Source organism: Mytilus galloprovincialis, chromosome 12, assembly GCF_965363235.1.
Source record: "Mytilus galloprovincialis chromosome 12, xbMytGall1.hap1.1, whole genome shotgun sequence".
Taxonomy (NCBI): Eukaryota; Metazoa; Mollusca; class Bivalvia; order Mytilida; family Mytilidae; genus Mytilus; species Mytilus galloprovincialis.
This window is the reverse complement of record NC_134849.1, coordinates 62,755,362-62,780,118: the sequence shown is the minus strand read 5'-3', so window position 1 is coordinate 62,780,118 and position 24,757 is coordinate 62,755,362. Positions and strand designations below refer to the sequence as shown.

The window sequence follows — 24,757 nt, the reverse complement described above, 5'->3', positions numbered from 1 at the left end:
TGTTTGTCTCTCAGTCTTATATTTTCTGTATAGAATTGTGTGTACTGTTGTTTTATGTTTCATCATTTTTTTCTGATTTTCAGAACACAATTGTTTAATGCACCCTTTGTATCTTCAGCAACTATTTTCAATTTCGGAATATGTGCATACTTTTGTAATGCCCTCTTGTTCATAATAATTGTTGTAATTTGTATATGCTGCCCTCTACATGTCTTTCCGGTGCAGTTATTTCCTGCATTTTGTATTGGAAAATATTCAAGTTCATCCTGTCTTGTAACACATATAACAAAAGAGAAAATCCAGAAAAGGTTGTTTCTTTCTATTTAATCTTCCTTACCATGCTTTCTCTATTTCGTACACTAATTACACATCAGATTTCAACACAAACATTGTTCAAAGGCAAGAAAGCGATACCATTTGTTTTAAGATTTCTTTCATTAACAGAACAACACGACTAGAAATACCATTGGTGTCAACCTTTGTTTCAATAACAGAACAAGGGATACCATTGGTTTCTACCTTTGTTTCAATAACAGAACGACACGGGCTACCATTGGCTTCAACCTTTGTTTCAATAACAGAATGACAAGGGATACCATTGGCTTCAACCTTTGTTTCAATAACAGAATGACAAGGGATACCATTGGCTTCAACCTTTGTTTCAATAACAGAATGACAAGGGATACCATTGGCTTCAACCTTTGTTTCAATAACAGAATGACAAGGGATACCATTGGTTTTATTCTTTGTTTCAATAACAGAATGACAAGGGATACCATTGGCTTCAACCTTTGTTTCAATAACAGAACGACAATGAATACCATTGGCTTCAACCTTTGTTTCAATAACAGAACGACAATGGATACTATTGGCTTCAACCTTTGTTTTAATAACAGAACTTCAAAGGATTTCATTGGTTGCAACCTTTGTTTCATTAACAGAACAACACGACAAGGGATACCATCGATTTCATTAACAGAACAAGGGATACCATTGTGTTTCATTAAAACAGAATAACTTAGGAAAGTAAATAATACGTTTGTATAAACTTTTCTTTTCACATCAACGTGTGCGACTCATCATCTAATGTTTACTTGGGAAAATCATGACAGGTGCCCCTAGTGGACCAGAATCTGCTTACTCTTCTAAAACTCATGAGATCACCCATTTTTTGGTGGAGTTGTTTGTTTCTCGGTCTTATATTTTCTGTATAGAATTATGTGTACTGTTGTTTTATGTTTCATTATTTTTTTTTTGATTTTCTGAACACAATTGTTTAATGCGCCCAATATCGGATATGTTCCTTACGTCGTAACTACAATCCCCTTCCCTTTCCTGAATGTGACCTACCGAATTAGACTATTTACCGGATTTGTTATCAAATAAGCAATGTTTGTTGGTCTTTTTCATTTTTAGCCATGGCGTTGTCAGTTTGTTTTGGATTTATGAGTTTGACTGTCCCTTTGGTATCTTTCGTCCCTCTCTTGTATCTATTTTCAATTTCGGAATTTGTACATACTTTTGTAATGCCCTCTTGTTCATAATGAATATAGTTGTGCAAATATTAAGCTCATCTTCTTTCTCTAAAACAATTTAACAACAAGAGTGCACACGCTGAAATGTCTCGCCTTCTATACTAATCATTGATATTATGTTGAAAGTCCTAAGTATAAAGCTAAGCTTTATTACAACTGTCACATAAACTTAACATTAACCAAGATAACTAAAGAAAGACCAATGAACCTTGAAAATGAGGTCAAGGTCAGATGAACCATGCCAGGCAGACATGTACAGCTAACAATGCTTCTTTACAACAAATATAGTTGACACATTACTTATAGTTTAACAAAAATAGATCAAAACAAAAAAACTTAACACTGTGCAATGAACTGTGAAAATGAGGTAACGGTCAAATAAAACCTGTGCGACTGACATAAAGATCATAAAATATTTCCATACACCAAATATAGTTGACCTATGGGATATAGTATTAGATAAAAAGACCAAATCTCAAAAATTTAACTTTGACCACTGAACCTTGAAAATGAGGTCAAGGTCACATGACATCTGCCCACTAGACATGTACACTTTACAATAATTCCATACAACAAATATAGTAGACCTATTGCATATAGTATGAGAAAAAAAGACCAAAACACAAAAATTTAACTATAACCACTGAACCATGAAAATGAGGTCAAGGTCAGATGACACCTGCCAGTTGGACATGTACACCTTACAGTCCTTCCATACACGGAATATACTAGCCCTATTGCTTATAGTATCTGAGATATGGACTTTACCACCAAAACTTAACCTTGTTCACTGATCCAAGAAATGAGGTCGAGGTCAAGTGAACACTGTCTGACAGACATGAGGACCTTGCAAGGTACGCACATATCAAATATAGTTATCTTATTACTTATAATAAGAGAGAATTCAACATTACAAAACAATTGAACTTTTTTTTCAAGTGGTCACTAACCATGACAATGAGGTCAAGGACATTGGACATGTAACTGACGAAAACTTTGTAACATGAAGCATCTATATACACAGTATGAAGCATCCAGGTCTTCCACCTTCTAAAATATAAAGCTTTTAAGAAGTGAGCTAACGCTGCCGCCGCCGGATCACTATCCCTGTGTCGAGCTTTCTGCAACAAAAGTTGCAGGCTCGACAAAAAAGTATCATCGAACAACTGTGGTTTTATTAGTAAAATACAGGTACATTAAAGATATCTAATTCAAAGAACAAAACTGTCAAATAATGTGGATATTTTAATATATTAATAATACTACATGATAAACATACCAAAATAAAAATCATACATTGAAAACACTTAAGCTTGTTAAAGCTTTTTATAAGCTAAAATTATGGTAAAAATATACAAACTATATTATCAATACAATGTGAAATTATCTGTTATAAATACAATGTGTACTTATTTTTATAAATTCAATGTTTACTTATTTGTGGTCCTATATAAAGAAAGACAACATTGTAAACATAAATAAAACACGACCGTGCTGGACTATTATGGGAAGTCAATGTCGTTAAACACCACCCTTTTAGGAGTTTGATGTTTTTATCATAAATCAGTTTGAATTGTTTCACCTTTTTCATGTAGAGCGGGATTTTTTACCATTGGGTGGACAAGTTTTTGTCATTAGTAATCAAAAATTATCTTCTTTGTTTTATTCTAATTAGTAATTATAACACAAACAGGTCTCTTTTGTTGAAATATGGAAATATGAAAAAAAACAACAACATTAGAGTCTGGTAAGCTACAACTGTTTAATCAAAATATGAAAAAATACATTTACACCAAATTTCTTCTCTTTAAATATCGAGATCATTACTAAGTCCAAGTAGATAATCCCTTCTTCAGGAAGAGGACACTTTACTTCACTTAAGTAACTAGTATTATTGCTGTTGCAAAAATGAAATTTAGTTTCCCGTTTTAATTAAAAATTTTATAATTGGCAACTGCTTTGAACATACAATTCTGAGGTTAATGAAATATTCTCAGTATGGATAAACAAAATAATTTGCATTTTCATGACTGTTTAAAAAACATTACAACCTTACAAATGGACTTTAATCTGTCTTTTCTGATCAAAATCAATCCGTTAAAAACTTCACTCAATTCGTCTCAATTTATTATCTGGAAACCCAGAAAAGAAATGTTTTTTCAACAAAGAAGTTCCATAACTTCAGAGCGAATAGAGTGAAAACGATGAAAATCAACTTTCAAATGTCTTTAGATGTCAATGCAATTGAAATTTGCATAAATTGTATAAATTTCAAAAAGAGGTTCTCCATGTATTATCCGGAAACAAATATAAATATCATTGTTCAATAACTTCAGTAAAAAAATTACAAATATTTAAATGACTGTTCATTATGGTCAACTTTCTCAACCGGAAAACTGTCAGTCAAATGGCTTCATACAAAGTCAATAGAGGGTCGAGGTCCTATAACTCTTTCAAAAGTAAAAAAAAATCATTTCATCATAAGTATGGTAAAAGACACACCATGGAAGGAATGAACCCTGTTAAGTATAAAAGCTTTCTAGGATACTGACTCAGGCGTTACTTTCACAAGATGTCAATGTGTTACAAACCGCTTTATTGAGACACTCGTTAGTGACGTTACACAATTAGACAAGATATCACTGCTTTTGTCAGAGGACAGTAGTGATCCATTGAAAGAATCGTTGACAAAATATGTGATATTTTTAAAAGCACCACCTATCGTGTATTTAAACCAAAGGGAAGATTCTATCCATCTGGTACTTCTAACCAACTTTGGTTTAATAAACAATGCAGAGATAATAGAAAGGTTTTCCATAAAGCGAAAAACCATTACTGTAACCGTTCTAATAAAAATAAAGAGAACTGAGATGAGATGAAAAAGTGCGGGAAAGCTTACCGAAATGAATAGAAGTTTTGAGAGTTTTCAACATGCACTAGAATATGACATGCGTAAACTTTCGAAAAAGAAGATTCTGGTAAATTTTGGAAAAATCTTGAAAAGATTTGATAGAGTGGGGTCAGATAAAGATATCCAAATTACTATTGATCAATATTATATGAGGATTTTAAGTCATTAAATAAAAGTGATGTTCGAGATGATGATATTGATTATGAGGATTTAGCTAAAAGTGTAAAAAGTCAGTGTTTTATTGAAATTATAGATAAGGAAATTACAGAAGACGAAATATTGTCAGCTGTTAAAAAATATATAATGGTCTAGCCCCAGGGGGAGATGAGATTGTCAACGAATACTGAGGGTGGGACTTTGACAAAAACTATTAGGCTTAAATTAAAATATTGTTTGTTTGCCCTTTACCGACCGACCCTATAAATTCGTTCCGCCTGAAAATCTTTTATTTGTGTTTACAAACAAGATTTTATTTTATTTTATTTTTTGTTCCTACCAAAATTCTTATATTTGTATTTCCCGCTCAAAACTTTTTTACCGGAATTCTCGGGTTTTATCTTTCCCGTATAAGGTCTAGTCCGTTTGGTATCACGTGAGCGTTTGACATAAATGAACACTTGCATTTGGAGTTTCAAAGCATTTGTTTGAAATCAATGTTGAAAGCTTTGAAATCATGATTTAATGAACGTTACTCTGTATCTAATTCTTTATACTTGAAGAGCAGGGTTCATTAAAAAAAAATTCGCCCAATACTAAATTATCAACGTGTGTACAAAATATTTTGTAAACAGACTTTGTATCCTATGTAGGGATGGCGTTTGGTGGTCCATAGATTAGGATGATTATGTTAACGATGCCTTCGACCAGCATTGATATATTCTGATTTATATCTGAACCAAAAGTCTGTAAAGGGGAGAATATTTGGCAGTAAAATCGCCAAGTTTTTCCATACAGATCATTTATAAATGCGATGTAAAATACGTGACAAAGTCAATTGAGTTTCAAGGATGTAGCATTTTTATTAAAAAACACAGGCACACACGAAAATTTAAACACTCTAGGGACTTTTCTACTAGTAATGTTCAATGTATATCTGCCCGGATATATTTTACCAGGACAAACTTATCTCTTACAGAAAAACTTTAGGTCTATAGGTAAGCGTACAAGGTACATAGTACAGAATATTAGTGCAAGTAAAAACTCTTAAAAATTCCAGGTATGTAAACGTTTAAAATATGCAGCACAGCCCTATATTTTGATATTTGAAAAAAAATTGTAGTGCATATGAATTAAATTCACATTCTACATGATATTTTTTTTTCTTCAAAACTTGGGACTATTATACTAATAGTCCTAGAAACTTATTAGCAAAAACATACTTAAACAAAAGCAATACAGACAAAAATGACATCATGCAGATTTTGTATCTATAAAATAAAATATTATACCAACCTGCCTACCCATGACCAAAATGTACCGAGCTAAGTTATTTTTTGGGAAAGAAAAATAAAATATTTTACCTACCTACCTACCCTGTTTCAAAACATAGGGTCGGAAAAGGGCAAACCAACAATATTTTAATTTAGGCCTTAAATATAACATTGGTGGGAAAATGTTTCAAGTTATATTGAGCATGCATACAGATTTCAAGTCTTGTGTTAAAAACGGAGAACTAAAAACAGATTTTTTCTCGTGTGAGGTAGGTGTAAGACAGGGAGAAACAATGTCACCTTTTCTCTTTGCCTTATACCTGAATGACCTGGAGGAATATCTGGATGAAAACTCTGTGGATTGTCAAAAATTTATGAATGAAAAATTTATAGAGAATCTTGATTTGTATATCAAGTTATTAATTCTTCTGGACGCCGATGACACAATTATTTTTGCGGAGTCGACAGAAGGGTTACAACAGGCTGTATTGTTTTGAGTGGAAACTCACTGTTAATGTATCAAAAAACAAAGATTGTAACTTTTTCAAAAAGAAAGTTAAATAAGAATGTTACTTTTAAACTATGTAATGAATCTATGTTGTAATTAATATTGTGTATAATATGATCCTGTTACGCAGTCTCCTGCCGCTGAGTTTTCTTTAATAAATTATGAAACTATGAACAATTATGAAAAAAATATCAAAAAGCCCCAATGCAAATTGTCAAATTGAAATAATGTTTCAGTACAGAAAACGAATACATCAACATAATTGAAAAAAGTACATGAATGACAGCTTTCTGTCAACCAGTCTCTTAACATTGTGGTATCAAAAGGAATGGCAAATAGACAAGCGAAGACTATACCTATTTTCCTTGCTGCGAGCGGAATATATGGAAAAAAAAACAAAGTCCAAACGTGTAAGCATTCTTCATCTTGGAAACAAAAGGGATGGATTACATTTCATAGTTTTTCGCTCTGGTGCCTGCATTTAAGATATCGAACATTTCTTTGTTGTTTTCTGACTTGCACCTTTACCTGTCACTTCTGATCTTCCAAGGGTGTTAAGATCCACATTCTTCAGAATTTCCTGTAAGCAATATGCCCCTCTCCCAATGTTTACTAAAGCTTGAACCAGTACCCGTATTGTAGGTTTAACGGTTCTGTCTTCTCGCCATTTGAACAGTACTTCTTTATTCTGAGCTGCTAAGTCTTGGGAATTATTGCTCTGTATATTTTCTAGGTTTGCAATTGACAACCCCAATTCAGCACCAAGTTGAAAAAATATCTGACCTATTTGTGGTGCTAATGCATCCAAAATCTCATCTGTCGAAATACAATCGAGGTATTCCAAAGGAATATCTAAAATATATACATAATAGACATGATAGATTCAAAATGATTTAAATTGAAAAAAGTCCCTAAAAAATTATGAAAACTAAAGGCTCAAGGGAGCTGGAATCACTAGCTGGGAATAAAGGTTATATTCCGACCAACTTTTAATATTTTAAGATCTGCTAATACTCTCACACAGTTAAAAACACAAACAGATTATAATGAATTTGATGAAGCTGTCAATTTAAAAGCATAATTAATTTTGACTTAAAAAGTAAGTACATTTATCAGTAAGATAGAGATTTAAAATTTGAAAAAATTTTGCAACAAATGTATTTCCAGTGTCTGTAAATGTTAACTATAAAAACAAAAACTATCTTTCAGAAAAAATATTTTTCAAAAAGTTTCATCAAACTGTATGTTTGACACATTTATTGATGTGTAACAATCTTATCTAAGCAGTTTGATTTTTTTTTTTAAATCAACAACCAGGTTGTTGTATTCACTAGCAATATCATTGAACTTATTATTTTTAAACTAGTTTCATGCTTTCTAAAACAAAATTGGTCAAAATGAAACAGTGGATTCAGAGGACGGTAGACCAATTCTTTGAAAGGTGACTAACAGACACAACGTGATGGTGAAAGCATATTGTGGACCTGTCGTCCATTTGAGCTGAACAGAATATTACAAGCACATACATTATAATAGATCAAACGAATTTTGAGAAATTGCTTCTAAAGATTATATGCCAAATTAATATGCTATTTGAGGACGGGAACATGTTGATGTAATATAAATGTTAACCGTCATTTGTATGAGACCCAGACACTGAGCTGAATCCTTAACATGCTAATTAACAAAGTAATAGTCCACAGGAATACATGTTCCTTTACCCAGACACACTATTCAAACTCTGATCCAACCATGCAGTCTTTACCCTGACTCTTTAATTTCGCATGCTTAGCAGAGAAGCCATTCAAGGTTCAAACCCAAGACACCCTACACTAGAGAATAACATACTTCCAAGAGAACTGCAATGCAATTAGTCATATATGTTACAATCATTTGTAATATTAAGTTCTGTTTTCATTCAGTTTGTTTTATTGTGTATATTGGGTTTGATATCCTTTAGTTTGTTTTGTAGTTTGTATTGGGTTTGTTATCCTTTAGTTTGTTTTGAATTTGTATTGGTCATGTTGGTTTTGTTATTGTTTATTGCTTACCAGTTTCTGCTATTTTCACTCTTCTTACCTGCATATATAATGAGAAATAAAAAATACAGTTCATGTTATAGGTATAAAGTATGATATCTCCAAAACAATTTGTTCTATCTACACATTTATAATTGAATACACGTACATCATGCATATATGCATACCACATTCTTCTTAAATTGTACCACCCTTGCAGTGATTGATGACCGCAATATTGTCTCTTAATGTTAGACAGAACTGTAATCCTTACAGTAGATTATTCAGACTGTTTTCAAAAAGCAGTAACAAAGCATCGTGGGAACTCAAATCAATTTTGTTTTCAATGGACATATGATGTGGGTAACAGGATAATTAATCCTACAACATTCTATAACTTTATTTTTCAAACAATTGCTTCAAATATTATCTCTAAATCATAAGAAATAAAAGCTTCTATCAAGGTATCAAAATTGAAGTAATTATTGTGAAAAAAAAATCACCACCGACGGTGTCTACTAGGTAAATGTAAAAACAAATCAATTTATCAGTAAAATGAGGAAAAACAAACATAATTATTTTCAAAACATTTAGTTTCAGATAATATGTTTTGGTCATAAACAAGATTCTGTTCAAATTTGAAAGTTTGACAAAGTTAACCATATCTAACAGCACTTTCACCAAGACTGGACCTAAATGTGAATGCTGCGGACAAAAACAATTTCAATACATTCAAGCATAAAAATGAATTAATTCAGATTGAAAGAATTTCTATAAATGCTTTGACCGCTGACTGAAACACACATAAAACATTTTATAAAACAATTTGTGTTTTTGATTGTTTTCTCCTGTATTGGAGTATAATGTAATGATTGGATTTTACCAAAATTTGTCGGCAAATTTGTCTGCAACGATCAAAAAGGTTCTGTTAGAATATGAACTTGCAATAGCATTGATTGATTTATTAGTGTAATACACATATTTAAGAACTTTCGGCTATTTCGTGGTGTTATTGTTATTGATGAATGAATAAACAGTGATGAAGGATATTTTTCTATAAGGCGGAGTACACAGCCATCTCAGGGGATACAAGGTTTGCAGAGAATACAATCTTCTCTATCCACTATAAAATGTTTAAATGTCTACAACGTTGTATGAGTTAACAAGGACGAGAAACATTAAACAATTACTATATACACTACTTAAATCATTATGTCAAAGACTGTTTAAAACAAAATTTTCGTCTATCGTGAGTAAAAAATAACGCAAAATAAATTGTCGCGAAATGTAAAACTCAGATCTTTCCTAAATAAACTACATCAAGTAAACTAGAAAATCGCGAAATTAAATAACCATGAAGTGGACTAGAAATTATGGGTATTTAACACAATATAAAGTAATTGAAAAAATAAACTGGGTTTACAGAATTCAAATCTTTTGAATGTATTTTAAAAAAACTTACTTGACACAAAACATGTGTTGATATATCCATGTTTGTCAGAGCTTCTGCCAAGTCTTTGAAATTGCTCTCTTCTTTCATTTCTTTCCATTTTGATAGAACCAAAAATTTTGCTACCTTTATATTGTTAGGATAATTGTGTGTGATATCCTCCCATTCCTCAGACATTTCAAAATATGTCACTAATTTATACATTTGGCTTGATGCACACTTCATTGAAAAACGCAATAATTCAGTATCGCTTGGTCTTTGGTTTAAAGCATCATCACTTAAACCTGAAATTAAACATTTGTTTGAAAATCTTAATTGTCTTACAATAAGCAAAATATGTTTATAAGATTTATTAATAATATATAAACAAAAAGGAAGTAAAAACCAGTCTTGAATAAACTATACTCTTTGCAGAAAATAGTCAAAACGGTTTATGGTGTATTAAATATCCATCTGAATTTGTTTATTTAAAAAAATCTGTAAAGCAATTGAAATGTTTTCTACAGCTTTATATCGTGTCGTCTTTAAATCCTTCACTTAATAAAAAGGTATTGAATGTTATAACTATTTTTTTAATTTTGGGTCCTCATTGCTCTTTAACTTTGTTCCTTTTTGACTTTATAACTATTTTGATCTGAGCTTCACTGAAGTGTCTTAGTAAGACGAAACAGGCGTCTGGCTTATTAAATAATTAGCCTGGTACCTTTGGTAACTATTTATAGACAGAAGTAATTTCGGTATATCAATGTGAATTTAGAATAACATATGAAGTAATAAACAGCTGCGCCATGAGCGCATGATACGCCCGACGTCTTGTGTGGAAGTTTTGTGCAATAATCATAAATAGTTTCTGAGAAAGTTTTAAGCAATAACCATATATTGTTTTTGAGACACGGCGGGGACATGTGAAATCCCTAACCCTGTTTTTTTTTACAAAAAACTAAATTTCACGAAAATAAAATTTTGAATCAAAACCAAAAAGTATACAGATCTTTAGATTAATATAACAAAGAAGTGTGTAAAGTTTTAAGCAATAATCATAAATGGTTTTTGAGATACGGCACAACATGTAAAAAAACCCTCCCCCTTTTTTACAAAATACTCAATAACTCAAAAATGAAATTTTGAATCATCACCAAAAAGTATACAGATCTTCAGATTAATATAACAAAGACATGTGTAAAGTTTTAAGCAATAATCATAAATCGTTTTTGAGATATGGTGCGACATGTAAAAAAACCCTCCCCCTTTTTTACAAAATACTCAAAAAGTATACAGATATTAAGATCAATATAACTAAGAAGTGTTTAAAGTTTTAAGCCATAATTAAGAATCGTTTTTGAGATACGGTGCGACATGTGAAAAAAAACACACCCCTGTTTTAGTTACAAAGTGCTGTAACTCAAAAAGTTTAAATCTTATTTTCACCAAAAAGTATACAGATCATTTGACCATCATAAGAAACAACTATGTTAAGTTTCATGAAATTTGGATAAGTCGTTCTCAAGTTACGGTGCGACATGTTTACGCTGGACAGACAGACGGACAGACAGACGGACGGACACCGGACATTTGTATACCATAATACGTCCCGTCAAAATTTTGACAGGCGTATAAAAAACTGTAATTTCAAAGATGTATAATGTCAATACTAAATATAAATTCAAACGATTTTAAGTGATGATAATGACTAATATCATGGCTCTATATCCATGATATATTTTTTGCTCTTTCCTTTCGTCCAAAATTTGAACACAGATAAAAGTATTTACAAATTTCGATAAAACATACACATCGTCTAACAATGACAGTTTTTGTTTATTCTAAATATATCTGGAAATAAAATATAAAATGTTTGTTTTTACATGTAAGAGATATGGACAGGGAACCCTTATATCACATTTCAATGCTCATTTTATCAATTTTTGAAATTAATCACTCTTATCATATGTGTTACCCATATCCAGGGAATAGTCAAATCAAAGTTTGTACGAATACAGATTTAAATGAGGTTGAACTATTGTCTTGCTATCTAAAAATACATCAGCATTGTTTTGGGACAAAAGTGAACCAAATAGTTTGCTAATATCGAAATATCAAAGTATATGAATATTTCCTTTTCATAAACATGATAAATGCACAAAACAAAAAAATCTTTTTTTTTTTTTTCAAAATCGTACATGATACACCTTTAATTGAGCCGACCCACCTACACACTAAGTATAGTGAGAAGGATTGACCAAAGCTAACGTTGTGAGGGAAAATCATGTCATTTTTATTTTATTATCCGGAGAAGTCTTCAGTAACACATCAATATGTTATTTCAAAATAAATTTGACTGCTAAAAGTATCCAATTATATCTCTCCATAAATTTGACTGCCTAAAGTATCCAATTATATCTCTGTCCATAAATTTGACTGCTAAAAGTATCCAATTATATCTCTCCATAAATTCGTCTGCATCTATATGTTGGTTAAAAATCATTCCAATGACATTAAGTCATTGAATACATTCTTCTTGGACATTTTAGTACATACAATATTTGCTAAGGTTTTCTGTTCGGTCTATTGCTATGTTTGTAAACATCACATGCTAATAACAAGTTATTGATGAATGCCTCTTAGATAATAAAGAGCATTTAAACAAACTACATTTTCGCTTGAATGACTGTTGACCTTTTTAAATAGGGTATATATATCGTAGGTGATAAACATCAGGTAGGTATGCTGGAAACAAAGCTAACTAAGAAACTTGACTTACATTTCATTGTTGAATGACTTGAGATAGTTCATATGTAACCTGCTATTTCATTTTTAAATTTCCACATTAAAACAAATAATCATATTTAAAGTTTAAATGAATTGCTAGTAATAACTGATATTCTAGATTATATTTTCGATAACACATATTTGGACTTAAATCCTGTTAATGTACTAAAAAATACAAATTCAATTGGAAATGTGGTAATACACACCTTCAAATCATTTCTTTGATAATTTAAAATGTTAAACAATTTTTCCTATCATCCTTTTTCTATAATAATAAAATTTACGTATGCCACTAACGTATGCCAGCGGAAAATAAATTATATGGATCCTAACTTTGTATACATGGGATATCTTACCTGGACAATTCTGCTCACACTGTTCATTCCTCTGTAGAAATAAAATACATACCTATAATTATTTGACATTGTTTAAAAGTATACAAATCAGAAAATGCAAAGGGTAAAATCAAAAATAAAAGCTAGAGAAAGACATATGTCATCATGGCAAAACTAGAGGCTCTCAAGAGCCTGTATTACTCACCTGACTCTACTTGGGTTTTTGAAATCATATAAAAACAGATAAAATTTGGCTACAAAGTAACAACACTTGGCCAGCACCTCATAAGGGATGGACTATTCATGCTATGTTTGATTTCATTCAATTCTGTGGTTCTCTAGAAGAAGACTTTTGTATGCATTTCCGATAGGGTCCTATGTTAAACTAAGACCCCTGCTGGCAGCCATCTTGGATGATGGATCAGAGACAAATTAACAACACTTGATCAGCATCGCATAAGGAACATTCATGCTATGTTTGGTTTCATTCCATTCAGTGGTTCTCTAAATGATGTCATTTGTATGCATTTCCCATTGGGTCCTATGTTAAACAAAGTCCCCCCGCTGGCGGCCATCTTGGATGATGGATCAACTACAAAGTAACAACACTTGGTCAGAACCTCATAAGGAACATTTATGCCATGTTTGGTTTCATTCCATTCAGTGGTTCTCTGGAAGAATTCATTTGTATGAATTTCCCATAGGGTCCTATGTTAACTAAGTCCCCCGCTGGCGGCCATCTTGGATGATGGATCAGCTACAAAATAACAACACTTGGTCAGCACCTCATAAGGAACATTCATGCCATGTTTGGTTTCATTTCATACAGTGGTTCTCTAGAAGAAGTTCAAAATGTAAAAAGTTAACGACGACGAAGGACGACAGACACCAAGTGATGAGAAAAGCTCACTTGGCCTTTCGGGCCAGGTGAGCTAAAAAGGAAGGAACACTGATAAACTTAGCAACAACAAACAAACAGGACATAAATATAACACTCAAAATAGTTCTTAATCACCACATTAATGTTTACAACACAGAAAATATACAAATGTCCTGTTTCTCTGTCCTTTAGTTTATAAGTATGTATTGTAAACAAAATGAACAACATTTTTTAGTCATGTTAGATCTATGCACAGTAAGGATAAAGGAACTATTTTTAATTATAGTTATTATTGTGTTAACTTCGTACAAAAATAATTTTTAATTTGTCCTTGATCCTGTTATTGATTTTGATTTTTTTTTAATTTGCACATTCTGCTTACTGACTATATAAAAGATGGACGAAAGATACCAAAGGGACAGTCAAACTGATATATCTAAATTAAACTGACAATGCCATGGCTAAAAATGAAAAAGACAAACAGACAAACAATAGTACATATGACACAACATAGAAAACTAAAGAATAAACAACACAAACCCCATCAAAAACTAGGGGTGATCTCAGGTGCTCCGGAAGGGTAAGCAGATCCTGCTCCACATGTGGCACCCGTCGTGTTGCTAATGTGATAACAAATCCGGTAAATAGTCTAATTCGGTAGGTCACATTCATAAAAGGGAAGGGGATTGTAGTTACGACGTAAGGAACATATCCAATATCATTTGTGAAACGGTTATTCCATAACGGTCAACCAACTCGTGATGGCATTTGTAAAATTTACGAAGGGATGATTTCAACTTCACCATTTGGAACTCTTGGTTTAATAGCTTCCTTGTGAGCAGTAACCCTCTATCAAGAAAATCATGATAGGAAATGCATGAATGGGAATATCGTATCAATTGGGAGATATAAACCCCGTATGAAGGTGCTGCCGGAATGTTGCTACTAAGAAATGGAAAGTTCACAATTGGAAAGCTGAAAACATCTCTTTTGTCATAAAGTTTTGTTTTCAACCGACCCTCATTGTCAATTTCTAGATGTAAGTCAAGATTTAAGGCTATAAAATATATACCTTATCTTGGCTCCAAACCTCCCAGTTTCTTGATCTGTGTGTTTGACTATGTTCGTCACAAACCCATACATTGGTCTGCAAAGCTATCTCTTCGCTAATGAAGCATGTCAACTGAGAACATGAATATTCAAGGTGAAAAGGTAATTGTTGGCTGTGTTTTTCATGGATGGTTGACTGATAGAAATCTGATATTCTCTTCATTGTTGTAACCAAACATTCCTTAACTCCAGTGGCTACATCTTGTACTATAAGTCCAGCCGAAGATTTATGGACTATATAAAGGAGAATCTTGTTGCCTTCAACACATACTACAACATCATGTGCCTTGTCAAATGAGACTACAATAAATCCTGAAAAGAGGAGTTTTCTTCCTTCATACTGCTTCAAAGTCCACATGCTCAAACATGCACTGATCAGACGATTGGGCAAAGCTGGTGGTATGACAGTTCCTTTAAAAACAAACGCTAAACATATTGCTCTCTCTGGTGTACATTCTTTTTCCATGAAGCTGGTTGTATTTCTTTCTGTGACCATACAGGGAACAAAGAAGTTCTCTACTGGCAACCGACTTCCTGTAGCTGTATCATATCTCCTTTGCTCTGCCAGAATATCTAAATGAATGAGGATGTTGAATATAAACTCTTTGTACGGTAAAACTGCACGGAAGTCCTTCTGTTTCCAGATCTGATACAGGTCTTCTCGGCGTATTATCCCACTTTCTGACATTCTTCTGAAAGTTTGCTGTAATTCTTTTTTCTTTGGCCAAAATCCTATATCTGAAAAAAAAAATTTTTTTTTTAATAGGAACGATATTATAGTTTAATGACTATAACTATTCATTGGTCAACTTAAACGGAATTCTACATGTGTATCATTACATTAATAAAAAATAATGATGCCCAAACAATATAATGCATGAACACTGCAAGGTGAGAAAAAGTTGGTACGAATGCAAACAAAAGGTTGCATGTAGTCATATTCTAAACAAGCCATGTGCATGGATGTGTAAAGGTTGCATTTGTCATATTCCTGACAAATTATAAAAATAGGTACAGTAGCATGTTTCATCAACTGTCAATAATCCCTGTTTAGTACTAGTATACACGATATCTTTTCTGTACCTTGTAAAGGCTGTCATAATAATTATGTGGGCTAATATTAGGTAAAATTAACATAAAACTTTGAATGTCTTTCACTTATTTGCCCCTCTTTTAATATAATAATTTGCCACTGTGATTCCAATTATGGCTTGTGTCATTGTGGTATGATAGGCAAAATATGCTTTAAAGTTCCAGCCAGATATACCATGGTCAAATAAAAAAAAGTATAACATTGTAGACAAAAAATTATTACACACAATCCTTATGAGGATGAAATTTTCTTCCAAATGGTCTAAGTATTCAAAATGGCATTCAATTCTCAAAAACTAATAAAAGTAAACATCCAATTTCTAATGGCAATACTCATGATAACTGGTATAGAAGTCATCTGACAGTTTTGATGTTGATAAAGAGTAGGTAGATCGTAACATTATAAACAAGTCTGCTTTTGTCAGACTTGCTCTGCTTTTAAATGTTTTATTATAAAAAAACAAAAATTTTATCCTTTTTTAGCCATGGCAAATTTTTTGTTTAAAATATAACATATGGTGTATCATTTTACTGTTTTTGTCGGATATGACAATCAAAGTTATTGTTCTTATCTGACGCCTTGTTTCTATTTTTATGGATATTGACGCTATCTTTCTATTTATCTGTATATTGACGGCCTATATAAAAAGTTCTTGCTTAATTTAGTTGATTAGGAGTTTTTAAGAAGTGTATGTTAAATGCAGATGATAAGAATACAGGAATGCTTAACCTATTCATACAATAATCTGTTGTCTGCTATTTGGTCGGGTTGTTGTCGCTTTGACACATTCCCCATTTCCTTTCCCAATTTTAATAATTTACGGAGAAAAAAATATGACTTATCCAACCAGGTATGAGTTCATTTAATACAGTAAAAAAAGCTTAATAGAACTTATGATTAAGGGTGTAGAAAATCTGACGACAGCCAATCCTACCAAGTAAGCAAAACCTAATCGCGAACAGTGTCTGAATATTGATGTGCTTCAGACGGACAGACGTTCATAAAAAAGGGTTACCATTTATTTTTACATTGTGGGCAACATCGAAGGATAATAAAGAAAACCATAAGGACATATAAGAAACAATATTTATCACCATGGACATGAAATAAGCCATAAAACAGTTTTGGTCAATGCTCTGATTAATTACAACAATGGTATTTACATGAAATAAGACAGCAACTTTTAGTTTTCAATTGATAAATACCTGTCACAAAAGATCTCATAACCTCAACCATGAGTAGCGGGTTAATTATTACATGATCTCGGAGCTGAAGGGTATCAAAGTAGATGAGCTTTCCAAGAGAATGTTGAAAGTGTAGGAAGTCATTAAGTTGTTCTACATCCAGGACGGACACCTTGCTGATTGAATTCAATTCTTCAAGTTCTACCAATCGCAGGATCTGCTTTCCTGTAGCTACCATTTCAGCAATCTCGAGTTCAAGGGGAACACATGCGTTCAGCATTTTCTCCCCCCAACACGGATGGTCGAAAGTAAGCTCTGTAATGGCTTTCTTCAGGGTTTCAATTTCTTGATCATTTTTATCAGTGGCATTGACAAATATTTGTTTGTCAAGAACAAGATGAGTTCTGCCCTCGTGATCCTTAAATAATTCCTCTACTTCGCTGTACAACAGATCACGTCTGGTTTCTACATCCTCCTGCCAAAAAATAATCATCATTAAGTACAGATTGTAAGGCTGAATATGATGTTGTTGATAATGGTTAACATCATACTTTTCTCTTTAGAACAATATGATATAATTATTATTTAAAGAATTGTTTAAAGTGCCTTTACAATCATTCATTGACAAAACTGTTGTACAAGAATATCGGTTTTTGTTTTGTTTTATAAAATATGTGTCATAGATAGTTACACAACAACACTGGTAACTTTTTTTATTTGTTTCTATAGGCTTTTAATTTTTTGGACAATGGGATTGCCCTAAAATGGGGATTGTTTTTGTTTAACCTTTTTTTGTATTTTGAGCAAAAACTAAGGAAGAAGGAGAGCAATTAAACAGTCTTCATAATCAGCAATGCAAGATCAACAAAACAGAGATTTTTTTCTTGAGTTCTATTATTGTATACTTTGTTGTGGGATGTCCTTTGTTGAATAGTTATCAAAGCTTATGATTTGATACGTCAGGTGCGTGTTTTGTCTACATACGACCAGTGATCGGGAAGGACGTGCGCCCTGCGCCTATAGCGCATATTGTCAAGAAATGGCGCATACAGTGACATATGTAAGCGCCCACGTGGCGCAGGATATTTTTCACTTCGTTTCGAAACGTTTAGATATCATCAAATGAATATTTCCGATCGTGTTCTGTGCCGCCATGTGTGTTCCTCCAATAATAGGAGCACCTATATATTTTTGGGACGTCTCGGGTGTTTCCCTATGATAATAGAGCCATGCGATTTAACGTCTCGGGTGTGTTCCTATTGTAATAATAGAACCATGCGGTCTAACTGATAACCCGAAAAACGTAATTTACCATCATTCGTGATATATTTTTTTTATAAACAATTTTAAATTTTTGAAATTTGGCTAGTACAGACGAGATTTAACTCTAATAATAATCTCATTTAGTTTAGCTTGCTATTATTTCGATTGAAGAACCCCAAAGACTTTTTAGGAATATAGTTTTTGTCTCCATAAAAGACGCTTAACTGTCCTTGTCATTTTTTGGTCTTTGGCTCGTTTTGACATTTTGTAAACATGACTTCAGCGATTTGTTGTTTCTTCTATGAACTAATGGTACTCTATACTGTTATTCTTGTCACCGTGATTAAGTTATAATAATACTAGAAGTGCAGAGGAAATGCCTGAAATGTCCTCTGATACGGAACGTCTGGAATAAGTATGGTATCGACGAGGACCCAAATTTAATGTACAAAAAAAACCCATGAACATGAACAAGGCAACAGTACCAGTTTAAACATTGTAAATAAAGGTTTACTTAAATATTGTTGGGGTTGGAAGAAGTTATTGTATATTCATTGAAATTGAAATTACAAAATCACAGGAACAATATCCATGATTTTATTTAAAATCATAAAGGTAAGTACCAACACCTCTTTGCCAAAATATACTCAGTCTGATACTTTTTTTTTTTTTTTTTACAGAAGTCAATTCAAATGGCCCACTCATTTGACAACATGGCCCATTATTTTTTTAAATGGCCCATTGAATTTATTTTTGAGGGGCCCTTGGCCCATAGTAAAAACAAGAGTACACACTGAAATGTCTCGCCTTCTTTACTAATCATTGATATTATGTTGATAGTCCTAAGTATAAAGCTTTATTACAACTGTCACATAAACTTAACATTAACCAAGATAGCTAAACAAAGACCAATGAACCATGAAAATGAGGTCAAGGTCAGATGAACCATGCCAGGCAGACATGTACAGCTAACAAAGCTTCCATACAACAAATATAGTTGACCTACTACTTACAGTTTAAGAAAAATAGACCAAAACACAAAAACTTAACACTGAGCAATAAACCGTGCAATTGAGGTCATGGTAAAATAAAACCTGCGGGACTGACATATAGATCATAATATATTTCCATACATCAAATATAGTTGACCTTTGGCATATAATATTAGATAAAAAGACCAAAACTTATAAACTTAACTTTGACCACTGAACCATGAAAACAAGGTCAAGGTCAGATGACATCTGCCCGCTAGACATGTACACCTTACAATCATTCCATACAACAAATATAGTAGACCTATTGCATAAAGTATGCGAAAAACAGACCAAAACACAAAAACTTAACTATAACCACTGAACCATGAAAATGAGGTCAAGGTCAGATGACACCTGCCAGTTGGACATGTACACCTTCTAGTCCTTCCATACACCAAATATATTAGCCCTATTGCTTATAGTATCTGAGATATGGACTTGACCACCAAAACTTAACCTTGTTCACTGATCCATAAAATGAGGTCGAGGTCAAGTGAAAACGGTCTGACGGGCATAAGGACCTTGCAAGGTACGCACATACCAAATATAGTTATCCTATTACTTATAATAAGAGAGAATTTAACATTACAAAAAATCTAAACTTTTTTTTCAAGTGGTCACTGAACCATGAAAATGAGGTCAAGGACATTGTACATGTGACTGACGGAAACTTCGTAACATGAGGCATCTATATACAAAGTATGAAGCATCCAGATCTTTCACCTTCTAAAATATAAACCTTTTAAGAAGTAAGCTAACGCCGCCGCCGTAGCCGCCGCCACCAGATCACTATCCCTATGTCGAGCTTTCTGCAACAAAAGTTGCAGATCGACAAAAACCTTTCAGATCACTCTACGACTCATCAGTGACGCTCAGATCGAACTAGATATAAAGCCAATAAAGTGCAAGGTGAAGAGCATTGACATGATTAAGCATCTACAAATCCAAACCAGGTGCTCCGCAGGGCGCAGCTTTATACGACCGCAGAGGTCGAACCCTGAACAGTTTGGGCAAGTATGGACAAAACATTCAAGCGTGATACAGCTCTGAATTTGGATTGTGATCAAATTTTTGACATTAAATGGTTTTTTTTACACAAAACAAATGTCAAGATTTTACAAATCAATTAAAGATTTCTTCTTCAAACTTTTTAAATCTAAAATTAAATAGTTGACACAGCATAGGTTTCTGACACAGAATGAATGTGGTCTAATGAACTTTAAAGTTTTTTTTGGCCTTTGAGCAATTATGCTGTTGAATATTAATCCTCTCAAAAAAATGTTTGAAGAAATTTTCTTTTTATTTATGAAATCTGAAATGAGAAAAATTAAAACCCCCCCCCCCCCACTTTTTTTCACATCCCCGTTTCCCTTTTTCCAAAACTGATATCAATTCAAATTTCAAATGGAGTTTGCAACAATAACTACTCTTTTAAATACATCATAAAATATTAAAATGTAAAATAAAGTGCTTGTTATCACTGAATGGTAAAGATTGGTTGGTAGTAAAAGTGAATATACATTGTTTATTGTATAAAACAATAAAAAAAACTTCATCAGCAACATTTTATATTGGCAAATTTCCAATGAAGTTATTTACATAAAGTTATTGGCAAATAAAAATAGAAAATGACATCATAGTCATGTCTGGCAAATGTCCAACATACATTATCTAAAAACATTTTAGATAAGATAAGGAAAAAAAGCTTCATCAGCAACATTTTATATTGGCAAATTTCCAATGAAGTTATTTACATAAAGTTATTGGCAAATAAAAATAGAAAATGACATCATAGTCATGTCTGGCAAATTTCCAACATATATTATCAACTACTATTCTATACAAAGAAAGATAACTCCAATTGAAAATTAATTGCTATTGCACAATATTGTGCAATTAGATATTTCTTGCTATTGTGCAATACTGTGCAATTGAAAATTTCTTGCTATTGCACAATACTTGATATGGAATCCTGATTTGGACCAACTTGAAAACTGGGCCCATAATCAAAAATCAAAGTACATATTTAGATAAAGCATATCAAATAAGCCCAAGAATTTAATTTTTGTTAAAATCAAACTTAGTTTAATTTTGGACCCTTTGGACCTTAATGTAGACCAATTTGAAAACTGGACCAAAAATTAAGAATCTACATACACAGTTAGATTTGGCATATCAAAGAACCCATTTATTCAATTTTTGATGAAATCAAACAAAGTTTAATTTTGGACCCCCATTTGGACCAACTTGAAAACTAGGCCAATAATTAAAAATCTAAGTACATTTTTAAATTCAGCATATCAAAGAACCCCAAGGATTCAATTTTTGTTAAAATCAAACTAAGTTTAAGTTTGGACCCTTTGGACCTTAATGTAGACCAATTTGAAAACGGGACCAAAAATTAAGAATCTACATACATAGTTAGATTCGGCATATCAAAGAACCCCAATTATTCAATTTTTGATGAAATCACACAAAGTTCAATTTTTGACCCTTTGGGCCCCTTATTCCTAAACTGTTAGGACCAAAACTCCCAAAAATCAAACCCAACCTTCCTTTTATGGTCATTAACCTTGTGTTTAAATTTCATAGATTTCTATTTACTTATACTAAAGTTATGGTGCAAAAACCAAAAATAATGCTTATTTGGGTCCCTTTTTGGCCCCTAATTCATAAACTGTTGTAACCTCAACTCCAAAAATCAACCCCAACCTTCCTTTTGTGGTCATAAACCTTGTGTTAAAATTTCATTGATTTCTATTTACTTATACTAAAGTTATTGTGCGAAAACCAAGAATAATGCTTATTTGGGCCCTTTTTTGGCCCTTAATTCCTAAACTGTTGGAACCAAAACTCCCAAAATCAATCCCAACCTTCCTTTTGGGGTCATAAACCTTGTGTCAAAATTTCATAGATTTCTATTCACTTAAACTAAAGTTATAGTGCGAAAACCAAGAAAATGCTTATTTGGGCCCTTTTTGGCCCCTTATTCCTAAAATGTTGGGACCAAAACTCCCAAAATCAATCCCAACCTTCCTTTTGGGGTCATAAACCTTGTGTTAAAATTTCATTGATTTCTATTCACTTTTACTAAAGTTAGAGTGCGAAAACTAAAAGTATTCGGACGACGCCGACGACGCCAACGTGATAGCAATATACGACCAAAAAATTAAAATTTTTGCGGTCGTATAAAAATTGTTTAAATACGGCCAAGGTAATCTATGACTGGGATACGACAATCCTAAATATTTCGAATAATTTATAGATTTGTCAACAGTAAGATTAAAAAAAATTATCATATAATTGATATTCAGATTAACATCGAAGTGCCGATCACTGGGCTGGTGATACTCTCTGGGACGAAAAAAGGGATGACATTTCATTTTGAAATGATTTAAAAAAAAGGATTATTAGACACATCATCAAATATTATTGTGATCAATTAAAAGGATCATAACACAAACACACTAGTGTGATATGCATTTTCTTCATGTGGATATTAAATCAACATATTTGTTTAGCAAATCCCATTTGTCCTTTGTATCCTACACATTATTTTGGACATTTAGAATAGATTTATTTTTAATCACAATCTTTGCAATGGCATCTTTTTCTTAGTTTGTAATTTTCTGGAATCAAAATAGTTTGTACAGGAACGCATGCTTTTACAAAATATATGACCATGTGTTCTTAAAAGGCATTGTGTTTACACATATAAAGTATCTGATTAACATGCAATGAATGAGCTATGAACCTGATAATGCAACACACAGTATAACATGTTTACACGAAGCTGGGTTCTAAATTGGCGGAAACTTTAATTTGTTGCTACTAGAAAAAAAACCGCTGGTACCTTGTCTTTATGGATGCATAAAAACAAGATCTAAGGAATACCTGTAAACACAACCTATTTATAACTTGTTCACTTACCACTGGTACCTTGTCCTTATGGGTAGCAACAAACAAGATCTTAGGGATGCCAGCATACACCACCTTACAATAGGTCAGGATTGAGTTTACCCAGTGCAGTAAAAAGACTGAAAAAAACAATAAAGCTAAAATACAATTAAGATTTAATTTGTAATGCATTTCAATCAATTTATAAATTCTTTAATATCTGTGCATGAGCTAATTACGTTATTTATACCATTTTATAAGGTTGTGTAAAAGGAAGGCATTCAAAAACCAGAAGTTTAATAATAGAATACAAAAATTATGTTCAAAAAGAAAAACAACAGTATACAAAACATTACACATAAAACTATAGATTGAAAAACACGAACCCAACCAAAATTATCTGACTGGAGGGTTACCTGGAATTGGCACTAATCTTTTAACTCATTACAAGTAAAAATTTGTTGACATGTTGCATTTGAATGTGTAGTACATATCTGAATGCACTGTTTTCTTTTAAAACTGCTTACAATCTTCGTAAATAATTTTAATACAAAAAAACAATGTATTCTGACAATTTGAATAATTCTATATATATGTATAGACAAAACAAATGTTTTCTTACTTCTAATTTTTTTTCTTGTGAGGTTTTGTTGTTTTGCAAGATGTTGCTTTGATATTTTGTTTATGATATCGAACATATTTTAGGCTTTAGAAACTGACACCTCTTCACCAAACACTTTACTGTGTTTTAGTAATCTCCCAGAACACTGTTTTTGTTGTTTTGCAAGATGTTGCTTTGATATTTGGTTTATGATATCGAACATATTTTAGGCTTTAGAAACTGACACCTCTTCACCAAACACTTTACTGTGTTTTAGTAATCTCCCAGAACACTGTTTTTGTTGTTTTGCAAGATGTTGCTTTGATATTTGGTTTATGATATCGAACATATTTTAGGCTTTAGAAACTGACACCTCTTCACCAAACACTTTACTGTGTTTTAGTAATCTCCCAGAACACTGTTTTTGTTGTTTTGCAAGATGTTGCTTTGATATTTGGTTTATGATATCGAACATATTTTAGGCTTTAGAAACTGACACCTCTTCACCAAACACTTTACTGTGTAATCTCCCAGAACACTGTTTTTCTTGTGCAGACTACTAATTTGCAAAAGTTAAAAGATTGCACAAATATATTTTATCAAATTGAAGACTGTCGAGAATTATTTTGATTGAAGAGTTCTGAAGATTCCGTATGAGAGTTATCTCCCTTTATGTATTTGACATAAGTAAATGTGATAGTAACGCATAAACCATAAGCATGATAGATGATTAAAGACC

The 24,757-nt window shown here is 32.4% G+C and overlaps 1 protein-coding gene across 1 annotated transcript in view; it reads right to left on the bottom strand.

Annotated features, from left to right (window-relative positions):
* Positions 1–2,767: 2,767 nt before the first annotated feature.
* Positions 2,768–24,757, bottom strand: part of LOC143054501 (uncharacterized) — a 75,168-nt gene continuing 53,178 nt past the window's right edge. The window contains exons 16-22 of the mRNA XM_076227520.1: positions 23,451–23,557; positions 17,245–17,698; positions 14,909–15,684; positions 12,978–13,008; positions 9,865–10,136; positions 8,436–8,463; positions 2,768–7,236 (exon numbers count right to left, since the gene is read on the bottom strand). Of these exons, the coding sequence (XP_076083635.1) occupies positions 6,866–7,236; positions 8,436–8,463; positions 9,865–10,136; positions 12,978–13,008; positions 14,909–15,684; positions 17,245–17,698; positions 23,451–23,557 (2,039 nt within the window). The 3' untranslated portion in view covers positions 2,768–6,865. The remainder of the gene's footprint in view (positions 7,237–8,435; positions 8,464–9,864; positions 10,137–12,977; positions 13,009–14,908; positions 15,685–17,244; positions 17,699–23,450; positions 23,558–24,757) is intronic.